Source organism: Octopus bimaculoides, chromosome 2 (genome assembly GCF_001194135.2).
Source record: "Octopus bimaculoides isolate UCB-OBI-ISO-001 chromosome 2, ASM119413v2, whole genome shotgun sequence".
NCBI classification, from domain to species: Eukaryota; Metazoa; Mollusca; class Cephalopoda; order Octopoda; family Octopodidae; genus Octopus; species Octopus bimaculoides.
Window position 1 is genome coordinate 27,601,899 of NC_068982.1, and position 15,159 is coordinate 27,617,057.

The following is a 15,159-nucleotide window of genomic DNA, read 5'->3' on the forward strand; positions in this document are numbered from 1 at the left end:
CCCAGGCTATTCTTATTCTAGCAGCTACACTTTCAGCGCACCCACCCCCACTACTAACTTGGTCGCCCAGATAGCGGAAGCTATCGACTACCTCTAGTTTTTCACCCTGGAATGAGATAGAAGTTGTTTCCTGTTTGTTTGCAGTCTTTATTGCACCTGAACATCTGCCACAAACAAAAACTAACTTGCTAGTTAACCTGCCTTTGATGTTGCTGCACCTCTTATGTGTCCATAGCTTGCACCGGGTACATCTTATAGAGTTACTACCTACTCCTTTTCTACATACTGAGCAGGGCCATCTACCTATACAGTTAAAATTTACAGGAAGCAAAAGACAAAGACAGGTATAGGAACAAGCAGGTGTATTAGTTTAATGCCCGGAAAAATAAAAAAGTCTTTAACGTTTTGAGCCTATGCTCTTCAACAGAAAGAATTAAGAGATAAAAACGGAGAGAGAAAAACTGTGCTGAGTTCAATGGTCTAACATGGCAAGAAGACTGGAAAAAAAAAAGAGGTTGAATGGAAGGAAGATAATAATAATAACGGTAATGGTGACCCCCACCCCAATAAACCAAGGTGATTGAATAATTTTCTCTCTGGGTATTATTTATACTTATTTTATCTTTTGCAGATATATAAAAGGCAGTCAACCTCATTGGAATTTGAACTCAGAATGTAAAAGCAGGAAACTAAATATTGTAGGTTGCTGACATTCCCACCAAATCATTACTGATAAAGAAAATATAAGGGATACATACAAAGGGGTGTTGAAAAGTTCCTTGATTTTGGGTAAAAGAAAATACAGGAGGATCAGTTAATTATGATTTTATTCCCCTCAGATTCACACACTTATTGCAGCCATCCTCCAGTTTTTCCTAAGTCCTGTAAAAGAACTCAGAAAGTTGGGCATTCAACCATGCCTTTCACAATATCCTTAAAGCCAGGAACTTTTCAGTACCCCCTCGTATATATATAGTTGTTATGCACAATATAGTCAATTTGTTTGTCTCTAATATATTACTGATACACAATGCTTTGAGCCTGGATCATTTTAATTTGAAATGGTAACTAAACACTATAAATTATCCAAACTCATTTCATCCTCCAACACTAACTCCATGTCTCTAAACAACATTAGGATATTCTACAATGAAAATTAAAAGCACATAATCTATAATTGTCATTACTTGAAATCATACAACATAGACGCAAGAACACTACAATACCAAACTAATTGCCTTAAATGTAATTTAGTTTTATATTTCAAGGGTTCTGAGTTCAAATTTGGCTACAATCATATTTACAAAATTGTTAAAATAAATACTAGTGACAAGCAGTCATAATTTCAGTAAACTGTATTTCTACAAGACTAGTTTTATACTTTCCCAAAAGAAATTATTATTATTGTTATCATCATTATTATTAAGCTGGTGAGCTGGCAGAATTGTTAGCACATCAGACAACATGCTTAGCTCTTTACGTTCTGAGATCAAATGCCACTAAGGTCTGTGGCTTTCATCCTTTTGAAGTAGAGAAATAAGTAAGCACCAGTCAAGCACTGAGGTCAATGATACTGACTTACTTCTTTCTCTAAAATTGCTGGCCTAGTGCCAAAATTTGAAACCATTATTATTATTAGTAGTAGTAATAGTAATAATAATAATAATGATGATGATGATGATGATGATGATGATAATAATAATAATAACAATAATAAATGCCCTGATGTAGTACCAGGCAGCGGCTCTTATGGTTTCTGATCTTAATTGATTGGAAGTGTTATCATGTACGTTGTTTTGTCTTGGTATAAAAGACGGGCTGCAGCAAATATTCTGCTCAATACCACAGATTTGCTTGTCAGTTGTTTGACCTTAACCAGTTGAGCATGTCCCTTAGTAGCTGACGATATGTGCATCTCTGTTCAGGAGCAGAAGTAGCGGGAGAACATCATAACCATGTGTTGAGAGGAATTCTTTGGGGTTTGAATAATTCACCTTTGGAAACATGGGTGTTTTGTTCATCATCCTTAAACAAACCTTATTCAGGGACCTTTTGAGTGGGGTGGGCTATTCAACCTAAAGAAAATTCTAACTGGGCCCCACCTGCAAGGTCATGCGCTGTTTATCTTGAAAGAAGATCACCATGTCGCACACATGTGGCTGTGATGCACGTGCCTGGTGTACCCTTATCAGAAGGGTAGTAATGATGGGTATATTGGGCTTCGTATAATTGCACCCCAGTGTCAATTTGATGCATGCGCTGCTCTCTCACTCAGTAATAATAAGAGGGTGTGCTGGCAGAATCATTAGCACACTGGGGAAAATGCTTAGCAGCATTTTGTCTGTCTTTATGTTTTGAGTTCAACTTTTGCCTTTTATCCTTTCAAGGTTGATTAAATAAGTATCAGTTCAGCACTGGGGTTGGAGTAAGTGTCTTTCCCACTCTCCTCCAAATTGCTGGCATTGTGCAAGAATTAAAAAGAATTATTGTTATTACTATGTCAATTTTTTTTTTATATGTTTAAAGAGAAAAGAGAAATAAAAATATGTTTTAAAAGAAAAACTTAAAGGGTTTTTTTGTTGTTTTTTTTACCTGACTTATGACCAACAAAGGTTGCAGCACATTTGCCAGTGTCAGCAGCCCAAACTTTCAGTTGCATATCTGCACTGCCACTCAAAACAACAATTCCTGATGGGAATAAACGACACGTGTTGACCTCACCAACATGGCCTGTTAAGTTGCGCTGCAATTAAATCAATGGATTTCAGATTTATAATTAAAATGTAAAAAAAAATAATTACTGCAAATATCTCAGCTTATTCATGTTGTAGCTATTGTAGATCTGAGCTAATTGAAGGAACATTTATGTGAGTGATAATGAGCCTGTAATACACATACTGGCAGTGTAACTTCAGAGAAGGTCTAAATTCAATATGGCTTTAACTTTGTAACTCTTTTGATGAACTGAACTTTTAGTCAAAAATAAAGGAATTTTAAAATGAAATAAATAAATAAATGAAATATTTAAAAATCAATTTTAAGTTTCTGTTTATTGAATACTTACTCTGACTTCTCCAGTGTCTATCTGCCATACTTTCAAAGTTCCATCTGTAGAAGAAGAAACTCCCAGACCACCAGTGCTTACATCTAGACCTAACAACTGGAAATACGATGAAAATGAAATTGAAAGATGGAAGCTTTATTTGAAACAAGGTGAAATAATTACATTAAAAGTCATTTGAATTTGTTGAGTTGAAATCAATGATCAAATCTTACATGTAAAAAAAGTTAAGATAGGGAAGAGGTGGAAAATCCCCTTTTTATCTATATAGGAGAATAGTAAATCTCCCTTCTTAGCTATATAAAAGAAAAAAGATCAAAGGGCAATCTCAAGCTGTAGGCTCATAAGGCCAGTTTCCTGGATTCTCTGGTGTATATACTCTCCATTGGATGGGAAACCAGTCTGTTGCAGGAATACTCATTTTTGCCAGCTGAGGGGACTGGAGCAAGCATGAAATGAAGTGTTTTGCTCAAGAACACCGCCTGGTCTAGGAATTGAAACTACAATCTTATGATCATGAGTCCAACATCCTAACCACTTAGCTATATAGGGGAGTAGTTAAAATACCGCCTTAGCTACATAGGGAAGTGGTAAAACTTCTTTCACAGCTATAAATGGAAGGGATAACACTACTTCTTTGACTCATTATATAGGGAAACTGCAAAGCTACCTCCTTAGCTATGAAGAAGTCACATAAAATCTCTGACAAAAAACAGCAAACAACCATAAATTAAAGTATATTTGAGAACCTAGGAAAGATATATTACTCTATGAATCAAATAAACGTTCAATCCAATATTATATAAAGCATCAATATTCAACAGCAGTAAAAAAAAATGCAGTAACAAAAAATGCAGTAAAAAACGGGGGTGGGGAGAAGAAAAAGGAGTTTCTTACAGATTTGTTTGGATCATGGATAGCAGGAAAAGTCTTCAAAGGACTTAGGAATGTCATAAAATTAGAAGGTTGACTTGAGCATTCATCACAGTAACTAATATCAATTCTTTGCTGCAAAACATGTAAAACAGTATTTCTTTGACATTATAACAATTTATTACAAAGTTGTTACTGTATTTATAATTCTTTCTAATATAGGTGCTGGTGCCATGTACAAAGCACTGGTGATGGTGCCACATAAAAAGCACCCAATGCACTCTGTAAAGTGGTTGACATTAGGAAGGACATCCAGCTGTAGAAACCAAGCCAAAACAGACTATGGAACCTGATGCAACTCCTGACCTTGCCAGTTCTTGTCAAGCCATCCAAACCATGCCAGCATAGAAAATGGATGCCAAATAATGATGATGACAATGATGATGGCAGAGAAAGACAGTGCCAGATTTAGGACAGGCGAGGCTCTGTGCTAGTCAAGTTATGAGGTCCCTTACTTGGACAGTCATGCAAATGTGCTCAGGAAATTCATTGTAAAAAATTTGTTGGGCAGGGAAATGTGCCCCTCGGTCAATGGGGCCCTGTGCTTAAGCACACCTGAGTACAATGGTAAATCTGGTACTGCAAGGAGGGGACTAGTCAATTACATCAACCCCAGTGTTCAACTGGTACTTATTTTATTAATGTTAAAAGGATGAAAAGCCAAGTTGATCTCAGCAGAATTTGAACTCAGAACATAAAGGTGAAAAAAATGCCACCAAGCACTTTATTCGGTGCGTTAATGATTCTTATTTCTTTATTGCCCACAAAGGGCTAAACATAGAGGGGACAAACAAGGATAGACAAGGGGATTAAGTCGATTACATCGACCCCAATGCGTAACTGGTACTTAATTTATCGACCCTGAAAGGATGAAAGGCAAAGTCAACCTCAGCAGAATTTGAACTCAGAATGTCATGGCAGACGAAACACCGCTAAGCATTTCGCCCGGCGTGCTAACGTTTCTGCCAGCTCGCTGCCGGTGTGTTAATGATTTTGCTATCTCACTGTCTTCATTATTGTATTTATAATAACATGAATTTAAACACAAAGATAAAAAAATATTAGGCAATGACAGTTGATTAATTAAGCAGAGTGTTTAAAAGCAGACATCAATGGAGTACATGTTTCCTTTTTTTTATTTTCAGATAAGTTATAAAAACACAAAAATTCATGTAAGCAGAAACCAATTACTTTATACATCATATTCATACAATGTTTTACTCTCTATAAGTGAAGGTGCATGGCTTAGTGGTTAGAGTGTTGCACTCACAAGTGAAAGACCATAGTTTCAATTCCCAGGCTGGGTGGTGCAATGTGTTCTTGAACAAAACACTTCATCTTGCATTGCTCTGTGATCACTTTGCCATGTGATGTGTGGCATACCATGCACCTGTACAGACAATGTTGATTTGATGGAAATATTTAATCACTATAAGTAAATCATCTGTGCAGGTTGTTCAGCAGTAAACAGCAGAACCCTCATTTGTCATCTATGAGAGGAGGAGAGAGTATGACTCTCTATAAAGATAACAGCTTGTATCTAATGACTGTAAGAATAGATTGAATTTTAAGATCGATACTGTGTGATAAGAAAAAGACTGAGAAACAAGTTAGAGATAGAATTAGGAGCAGAAAAGTCCTAACAACTTATATCATTTAAAATGTCAAGTGCTCTGTTTAAAAGCTCAACAATGTATTCCATGACAAGCTGAGTTAATCTTAGAATAATTTACAATTATTCAAACCCATAGCATTCACCTTGCATTATTTATAAATACACAAAGGTGGCAAGCTGGCAAAATCGTTAACATGCCAGACAAAGTGCTTGGTGACATTTTGTCCATTTACGTTCTGAGTTCAAATTCCGCCGAGATTCACTTTGCTTTTTATCCTTCTTTCAGGGGTCAGTGAAGTAATTACCAGTTGAACACAGGGGTCAATGTAATTGACTTACCCCTTCCCCCAAAATTTCTGGTCTTGTGCCTATAGCAGAAAGGGATTATTTATAAATACACAAATGTGCAGGCATAGCCATGTGGTTAAGAGGTTTACTTCCCAATCACATGGTCTCAGGTTCAGAGTTACTGCCTGGCAACTTGGGTAAATGTTTGCTACTACAGCACTGGGCTGACCAAAGCCTTGAGTGGGCTTGATAGTTGGAAACTAAAAGAAGACCATCAAGCAAGTATGCATGTGTGTGTGTGTGCACATGCTTGTGCCTCTTTGTCTTGACATCATGTGACAGTTGTAAATGAGTGTCACCATCATACAGGCAGTGTCATTCATTTCCAATATTTTGTGAAACCATGTTTGGGTATGGAGAAATATTATCTGGCTAGGAAACAGGTGAAGATTGGCAACAGGAAATGACATGTGTCTGCAGAAAATCTGCCTCAATAGACTCCATGTGACCCACACAAGCTTGCAAAAGTGGGCATTAAAACAAAGATATGTAAAACAGAAGCAGGGATGATGTACAAAACGGATTTCCTTTTGACTATACACAAAACTAATCGTCCCATAACTCAAGAATATCTGAAGAATTGAAATAAACTCAAAAGTCAGTTTAGTGATTTATCCAAATATGGATGTGTCATTGGGAAGCCTTAATGTATAATGGCCAATATTTAATGAAATATAGTAGAACCTGGAGAAAAGTTCAAGAATTATAAGGCACCATAGGAATAAAAAGAAACCTAGTATTAGCTTTAAATCATTATCATCATCATTTAATGGCTATGTTGCATGCTGGCATGGGTTAGACGGTTTGAAAGGAACTACACTGAGCTCCAATGTCTGCTTTGGCATGGTTTTTATAGCTGGATGCCCTTCCTAATACCAATATTTTTTAGATTGAGTCAAAGGTACCATTAGCAGAAAAGATCATATTTTTTTACTGTTTAATTGTGAAATAAATTTCATGGTTATTCCAGTAATGCTGCTAAACATTTATCAAAAAATAGAATTGGCATGTTCTCTAAGTCAATAAACTCAATAAACTTGACATATTTCAATAGAAAATAGTTTTAAACATAACATTCCTCAATAAAAGAAAGAGAGGTATATAAAACTGCTTTCTGCAGGGTAATGAAATTTTGAACGGATGTATCTGCTTTTCACAGTAAAAGAGTTAAATACTTACCCCTTGAATTCTCTTGACAGAAAAACCATTACTGCCAACGACATTGGGAAGACCAGGGGCAGCAATACTTTGTGTAACCAACTGACCTCTAATTGTAGGGTTGGCTAAAGAAGTAAATTTTATATAATGGATTAATATGGATACAGAGAAGATGAAATACTGCAAAGAATAACTAACTATAATCTGAACAGAACTAAATTAAATAAAATATGAAGATGAAAGTTATAATTTATCAAAGCTTATGTGAACAAAGTAATTCATCATCATCGTTTAACATCCGCTTTCCATGCTAGCATGGGTTGGACGATTTGACTGAGGACTGGTGAACCAGATGGCTACACCAGGCTCCAATCTGATTTGGCAGAGTTTCTACAGCTGGATGCCCTTCCTAATGCCAACCACTCCGAGAGTGTAGTGGGTGTTTTTACGTGCCACCGGCACGAAGGCCAGTCAGGAGGTACTGACAACGGCCACGCTCGAAATGGTGTATTTTAGGTGCCACCTGCACAGGAGCCAGTCCAGCGGTACTGGCAACGAACTCGCTCGAATGTCTTTTCACGTGCCACTGGGCGATGTTGGTAACGATCACGCTCAAATGGTGCTATTTACGTGCCCCTATAAAAAAATTAATTATAGACCATCATAGTCTAAAATGACCATGAGGAAATTATAATATCTACTGCCATGATGTGATTGTCATTGTCTTAAACTCATTTTTACAAGCATGGCAAAACAGTGAGAGCATCATGAGCAGTGCAACAGCCATGAAACATAGACTTAATGTAAATGGTTGCAACTGAGTGTATATAAATGTAAGTAATGAAAAATGATGATCATCATCATTTAATATCTGATTGCCATAGCAGCATAGACTGGAAAGCTGGATGGTTTTGACAGGAGTTGGTGAGCCAGAAAAACTGTACCAAGCTCTACTGTCTGCCATGGCATGGTTTGTGTGGCCAGATGCCATTCTTAACAAGAGCAACTTTACAGAGTGTTCTGGGTGTTTTTTTACATTTGACACTAGCACCAGTGAAATAACTTACATAACAAAACTCCTCAGTTGAGTGAGGAGTAGTATTGAGGGAGGTGGTTTTGTACCAGATGATGAGAGGTTAGAGTATGAATAGAGGGATAGAATCAGGTGTCATGCAGTGGAGATGATACATGGCTACATCAGTTGGGAGGGGGGGGAGAGAGAGAGAGAGAATGAATGGAAAATGACAGATGCTAGGGAGGAGAATGCAGTGAGTGAACATATATGGAGAGAAGAATGTCAGGAAGACGAGTTGTGTGTATGTGAGAGAGAGAGAAAGAGACAGACAGACAGAGACGAAGAGAGAGAGAGAGATTCGTCAGTGATAAATTGTGTACAGGTATGTTTTTCAAGTGTGCAAAAGGAGAGTGGAGGATAGAGAGGAGGGGAATGCAGTGAGAGGTGGACATGGGAGAATGGAGGAAGACCTGTTAGGGTGATGAGTTGTGGGGTTAGAATGTCATGAGTTATGGGGGAGTGGAGCATAGACATGTTTAGGGTCTCATTTTTACTAAGATGGATGAATCTTCTCAAGCACAGAAATATGCCAATCTTCTTGGTTCTTTGCCATCTCCTCTGGGAAGCTCATCATCTGAAAGTCTTTCTTTTCCAAAGGTTCCATCCACATTTAGGAATCTGCACTTATTTATGCAGCTGTCCTCATCCATAATACATCTCATAACCAAACCAACACAGTCTTCTCTCTTGCGCACTTTATATCTGATACCGCTTTTGCCTAGTTTTTCTTTCAACACATTTACACTTTATCATTCATGCACACTGACTCTGCACATCCAGCAAAGCATGCTAGCTTCTTCAGAGCATTCACATGTTCTCTGCATTCACAGCCCACATTTCACAACCATATAGCACTGCTGTTCATACACAAGCATCATACAATCTCCTTTTCACTCTGGGGGAAAGGCCCATTGTTACCTACAAAGGTAAGACCTCTCTGAACTTTCCCCAGCCAGTTCAGATTCTAGTGCCTGTGCCTTCAGAGCATCCTCCTCTGCTGCTAATTATGACATCTAAGCACAGAAAAAAATTTACTACCTCTAAGGATCTTCCTGGGGGTTTGAGGGAATTTATTTCCTGAGTATTCTTAGTGTTTATTGTTTATGCATTTCTGCCACACACAAAGACTACCTTCTCCATTAACCTTCCTGTAATTCAGCTGCACTTATGTGTCCATGATTTGCATTGGGTACACCATATAGAATTTCTACTTAAACCATTTCTATATATTGAGCAGGAGCATTTTCCTGAAGGGATTAGTAATTTGTATGCTTTCTTGCTTACTAAGACTTTGGTCTTTGCTAAGTTAACTCTAAGGCCCTTTGAGTCCAAGCCTTGCTTACACACCTTGCAAATATGAAAAAAAAAAATCCAGATATAAAGTAATGATGATGATGGTGATGTTTGTGATAAACTTTTTCTACTTTTAAGCTTTAATAAATCAATGTTATTCTTCTTGTCAGATGTTAAATTTCTCAGTGGAGATGGAGAATTGTTAAAGAATTAAATTATAGAGGTGAAAAACTGATTGGAAAATATATACCTGAAGTTTCTGAGAGATCTTGAAGTGCAACCCATGCTCTTCCATGATTTTCTCTAAAATCAAGCAAACAATATTTAATTGCATACCCAATTAAACAAACAATCTAATAAAATAATATTAATTAAATGTCTAAATTGAGTTGTTACTGATAAAATTTACAATTTTATTAACCTCATCTTTAGAGATTAAGACATGCTAATATCTACACCACGTTTCCATCAGTTTGATCTCTGATTATCATCAGATATCATATTCCTGAGTCTGTATATACTACCAAACCGGATTCGAACTAGGACTCTTTACTTATAAACTAAGAGCATAAAACTCTGAGAGCTCAGTAACCTTGTAGATTAGACCGTTTAAAAATAAAAGTTCCTAGTTCGAATCCACTTTGGTACCATACACACATCTAGGAATAAGACACCTGAGGATGATGATGCAGGTGAAACTGATCAAAACGTTGTTCAAATGTAAACATTAAAACAAATATCAATATAATATTATTTTTTAGCATTGGTGAAAGGTCACATAATGGAAAGGAACTAGCTATAGCGATTAAATGGAATTCAAACTATTACTAGTAAGTATTATCTGAAACTAAGGTAAAGGGAGATAACTACACACGGCACTAATTTCTAACATATTTTGTCTTAAAATTTTCGAGATGAACATTTTTTACATATTCCAAAAGAATTTTTCTATAAGTATATAAAACTGAGTTAACTTTAAAAAAATCTCACAATAAGCGGTAATAGTCATTAATCAATAGTACCACAACTGCGATGAGCAGTAACTTGAACCTCTGAGAAGTAACAAAACGCAATATATATATATATATATATATATATTACGGATAGAGTACTCAATACGCAAAAGTAGAGTTAAAGTAATGCAATACAAAATGCATGCGCAAAATAGTGTAGTATAAATATTTTAATATTAATATTCGTACTTCCTCTTATATTTTCGCGTTTATCCTTACACAAATACATATACAATTGTGATGAACAAGATGAAAAGCGGGGGAAAAAACACATCAAACTAAACAGTTAATAGTCATCAGGAAAAGGACATTTTTAAAAATTCGTTAAGCTATAATTAAACTTAAACAGACTGACAAAGCGATCAGCGTTTAGGTTGAAATTTTCAGCGTCTATTTAAGTAGTAAAATATAATGAATGAATTTACTTGAAAAGAACTTGATCCACTTGTACTTGATAAACATCGACAAAAAACGATATACCACATAGATTTCACATAGAATGAAGATAGAAGTGTATGTAGTAAAAGGTAGAGAAATCTGCTTCATCAGTGTTTATATGATAGAGGGGGGTTTTAGCATACGACACTTGGAAGTGTGGTCCTTAAGGACTAAAATTAAAATTTTTTAATAAGTATTCGACAGAAAAACAAACAGGTTGAGTCAAGAGGCGAGACATTACCGACAGCCAAAAACTGTTTGTTTACGAAAAGAATAAAAATAAATATTCCGACGCAAATACACTTCTAAAAAATCACTACCTATATTATGTTTTATTTACGGCTGTCGTTTAATAAATCCAAAGTATTGATTCTTTAAATATAATGATAAATATAGAAAATTATATTTTCTCTATTCAACTAAAAGAAAAGAATGAATCGAAACACATTTTAATGAAATGTACATCGCAAGCCATGCGAAATGGATCAATCTTTGACTAGCAACTCATTAGTCAAATTATTCCTAACAAAATTATTCAAATAAGGAAAAACAGTTGACAACGCTTGTTTGCTTCCCCCACCTCATTGCTGTCCAATAATTTAAAGAGAGCAGTGATATACTTGTTCGTACCTGAGACATACATCCCAGTCACATTGCAACAGCAATCTCCGACATGCGGCCATTGTTATTGCTGAAAAGCGGTTAGGCGGAAGCCTAAGATGTACAGATTTTGTTATTTCATAATTGGTCTTTTTAGAGTTATGTCCTTTATTATATTAATTATAAACAAATGAGAAGCTCTTTAGTTTATTTGATAACGATTAATTCTGAGATATATTATATTTGAATAATTATTTGATGATTCCATGTATTTCATTATAATAATTACGATATGCCGGAAACGCGTCTGCCTTTGCTACTGCTGCTGCTGGCCGGTCTAGATCCCAGAAGTAGGACATGAAAATATCAACATCGCATACCAACCACGAGTTCACTTCACTTACCTAACTTATTTCCTTGCGGAAACCAGGATTTTCCCTACCATTTGTGATTGTTATATCTTTTCAGGACACTTTCAAAATGGTTTGGCATAGTTTTATTCATTGAAGACTTGATTTATTATGGATTCTGCTAAACCTAACAGAGACAGGTTTCAGTTGAGCCGTACCCTGTTGAAGTACGATTTGCGTCGAGAATATACGGTTAACTTCTGTTGATGAGACACTCAGTCAAAACCAGTGTCTTACGACTTTCACAACAGAATTACCAGTGAAGCTGGGAAAGTTTAGTTGGAAAATGAAGAGCAAGTAGAGTAAAATAGAACAGATAGTGAAAAGATGTATTTAATTGTTCATATGTTTATATTTCCAACTGTCTGATGGTGTAATTAATAGACAGTTAGCCACAATATTTTCGAGACTAAATCACTTCTAAAAAAAAGTAATTAAAGTGGAAAAAGTCTTATAGAACTGAATTGCAATAATGGGAAATTTATATACATATACTTTTATGGATTAATGTCTATACTAGCACTCTGTAGTTTATCGTTCAGTTTAATTTCAATACATCTTTATTATTGTCTGTGTAGTCTAAGTTTTCGTTTAGGGTGGTTCGTTGATATTAACACAGAAATAATATCAATAACAAAACATTGAGCAATTTTTTTTTTTTTTAAAGTTCGTCTCCCCTAAATTCTTGTTGATCGTTTTGTTTTCTAAACCAGTCTTCATGAACGAAAAAACCTAGTTGAAAAACAAAAAAAAATCCTCCCAAACTTCACTCCTTTGTTATTTCTTTAAGACAAAAATCAGGAAAATTAAGAAATGATGTTTAACCAAGGAACTTTAAAACGAAAGCTGCTGCGAGAGACCGATGTAAGTTCAACATACTCAACTCTTAACTCTTTTGTCATGCTTATAAAGAATCATTTATGTTTAACTTCATGTGATTCGTGTCATTCTCTACTTTGTTATTGGTTACTTTGAGGTTTAGCTCCAGGTCAACCCTGATCGAACAGACCTATCATCAAAGACATTCCAGCCATGACCATTCCGTCTTTTTTTGTGGGTGGATGGTTTCTAAGACTATATTATATGTCTTTTTTTTCTTTTTTCTTTTTGCGGTGGAGTTTGATTTGAAGGCGATTTGGCTCCTATTTTCAGAAGGCTTAGTGACCACATAGATGCTTTCTCGGTGGCTCGTTGGTTAGTTAGTTAATGGGAAGGGTGGACTGATGAAATCAGAGATATATTGTTATTGCATTGTTGTATAAATGGTGCTTTCTCCGAGTGCATGAGATTGATTCATATGTATCCATAAGAAGAGGTTACCCTGAAAACTCGTTTGCAAATTGTCTATATGGTATTGTGTGTGTATGGTTGCATATTTGTGTTATCGTGTTATATCCATGTATGTATATATTTATGTGTGATTAGGATTATATATGTGATATTGTTTACCTGTATGGTTGATCAGATATATCTTGTTTGTGTGTCTAACGATGTAGCAAAATCTAGACGAGTTGTTTTGTTTTTGTTGTTATTTTTTCTCTCTCCCATTACTATCAACCCGTTAATCACGATTTCCAACATCGTAAGTCCGTTTTTCAGATATTTTCAAATTAGTTCGTCTTTTTTTTTTTCTTTTAGATTTTCCAACCCGCCCTCAACATTGCTCTTGCATTTATTTAAACTGTCAGTTGCTGCTCGACTTCATTGTAAATAAGCAATCTAAAATTGTCAATACATGGATCTCTATTATTTGTATTTATTCTTGTGCTTTTTGATGTTGATTGAAGCAAGTCACAGTAGCGCTATCCGAACCTATTTTTTTTCTCTCTTTTTTTTTTTAAATTTGAAATCGATTTGTACCAAAGTCGTCCCTATATATGATCACTGATTTTTTTTTTTTAATAATAAAGTCCCGATCACGAGTATTTATATGCATTATACACACACACAAAATTTGCAATATTTATCATTAAAATGTGATGTACTGGTTTTGATGTAGCTTTTTTCGAAGGTAATTAAAAATCAATATAAACTTTTTTTTTACTCCCCTGCAAATATCGAAGACTGACAATATGTTTCGAAAACAAAACCCTATTGACAAGGTGAAAATGTAGATATATATATGAGTTGGAAAAGAAAATGGAAAACGAAATTGTTCTGTAAAGGAAGTCACATTCTCATAAAATGAAAAAAAATTATATATATATTTATATCGATAGCCGCTTTGAATGGTTATTTACTTTTTGTCTACATTTGTGTTATTCATTTTATTGAATTTTTTTAAATAGTTCTGTTTTTGGTCGTTCATTATTTGGATTTATTATTCCTGTCATTATTACTACTTTTCAAGGTCTGTGTTGATAAGTTCGTTGTTTTTTATTTTTTTTAAAAATTTCTGTAGAAAGCTTGTAAAATTGTCTCTATCATCTATATCCCTCTTTCTAATTTTATTTTTTAATGTCAGCGTTGCTTGTAACGTAGTTTCGGAAGAAGTTCTTTATTGTAACTGTGCTAACTGTTAGGCAATGTGTTCAACCCTTCATGTCGTTGACACTCTGCATTCCAGCCATTAATCAGCTGTTCTCTCTCGCCTACTCTCTCTCTTTTCCTTCGTTCTTTCTCTCCCCCCTCTCTCTCCTTCGCTCTCTTTCTCCTTCACTCTCTCTCTCGTCTTTGTCTTTCTCGTTTTTGGAGAAAAACAAACAAATCCAAAACAAGTTTATTCAACGTTGAAGTTTAGACATATCCAAACAAGCTTTACTCTTTTAGTATTTGTTTATGAAAGGATGACCCTTACATAGTTAGTATATTATCAGTATTTATTTCATCAAAAGAGGGAAAATAAAATAAAAAGAAAATCCTTGCATGGTTTGAACTCAAAAGCGGGCAAGATCCATTAAAGCATCTACTCAGTGTTCCACGGTTTGCGCCTCTTCTATGTGAAGTTATACATTGGTTTCAAATTTTGGCACTAGGTCAGCAATTTTTCGTGGGGAGGGAGTAGGTCGATTACATTGACCCCAGTGCTCGACTTGTACTTATTTTATCGACCTCGAAAGGATGAAAGGCAAAGTCGACCTCGGCGGAATCATGTGTAGTTATATATTAAAACAGCTCTAACATTAAACTGAAGGATTGCTCAGTACTTTTTAGTAGAGTACATATTTATTAATTTTTACAAGGAGTAGGTTGATAGTGACTTCGAAGTTTCGGCT

General features: G+C 35.5%; 2 protein-coding genes across 6 annotated transcripts in view; one reads left to right on the forward strand and one right to left on the reverse strand.

Annotated features, from left to right (window-relative positions):
• Window positions 1–11,663, reverse strand: part of LOC106872743 (proteasomal ATPase-associated factor 1) — a 23,110-nt gene extending 11,447 nt beyond the window's left edge. Inside the window, exons 1-6 of one of the 2 annotated variants that reach the window (XM_014919829.2) lie at window positions 11,565–11,663; window positions 9,734–9,786; window positions 7,137–7,240; window positions 3,959–4,069; window positions 3,065–3,160; window positions 2,593–2,743 (exon numbers count right to left, since the gene is read on the reverse strand). In XM_014919829.2, the coding sequence (XP_014775315.1) occupies window positions 2,593–2,743; window positions 3,065–3,160; window positions 3,959–4,069; window positions 7,137–7,240; window positions 9,734–9,786; window positions 11,565–11,617 (568 nt within the window). In that variant the 5' untranslated portion in view covers window positions 11,618–11,663. Of the gene's footprint in view, window positions 1–2,592; window positions 2,744–3,064; window positions 3,161–3,958; window positions 4,070–7,136; window positions 7,241–9,733; window positions 9,787–10,921; window positions 10,962–11,564 lie in introns of those variants that run through there. The other variant, XM_014919830.2, reaches the window with a different exon arrangement.
• The window catches only part of LOC106872741 (WD and tetratricopeptide repeats protein 1), a 63,859-nt gene continuing 59,618 nt past the window's right edge, over window positions 10,919–15,159 (forward strand). For 2 of the 4 annotated variants that reach the window (XM_014919828.2, XM_014919827.2), the window contains exon 1: window positions 11,840–12,808. In XM_014919828.2, coding sequence (XP_014775314.1) covers window positions 12,758–12,808 — 51 coding nt within the window. In that variant the 5' untranslated portion in view covers window positions 11,840–12,757. Of the gene's footprint in view, window positions 11,024–11,839; window positions 12,809–15,159 lie in introns of those variants that run through there. The other 2 variants (XM_014919826.2, XM_014919825.2) reach the window with 2 other exon arrangements.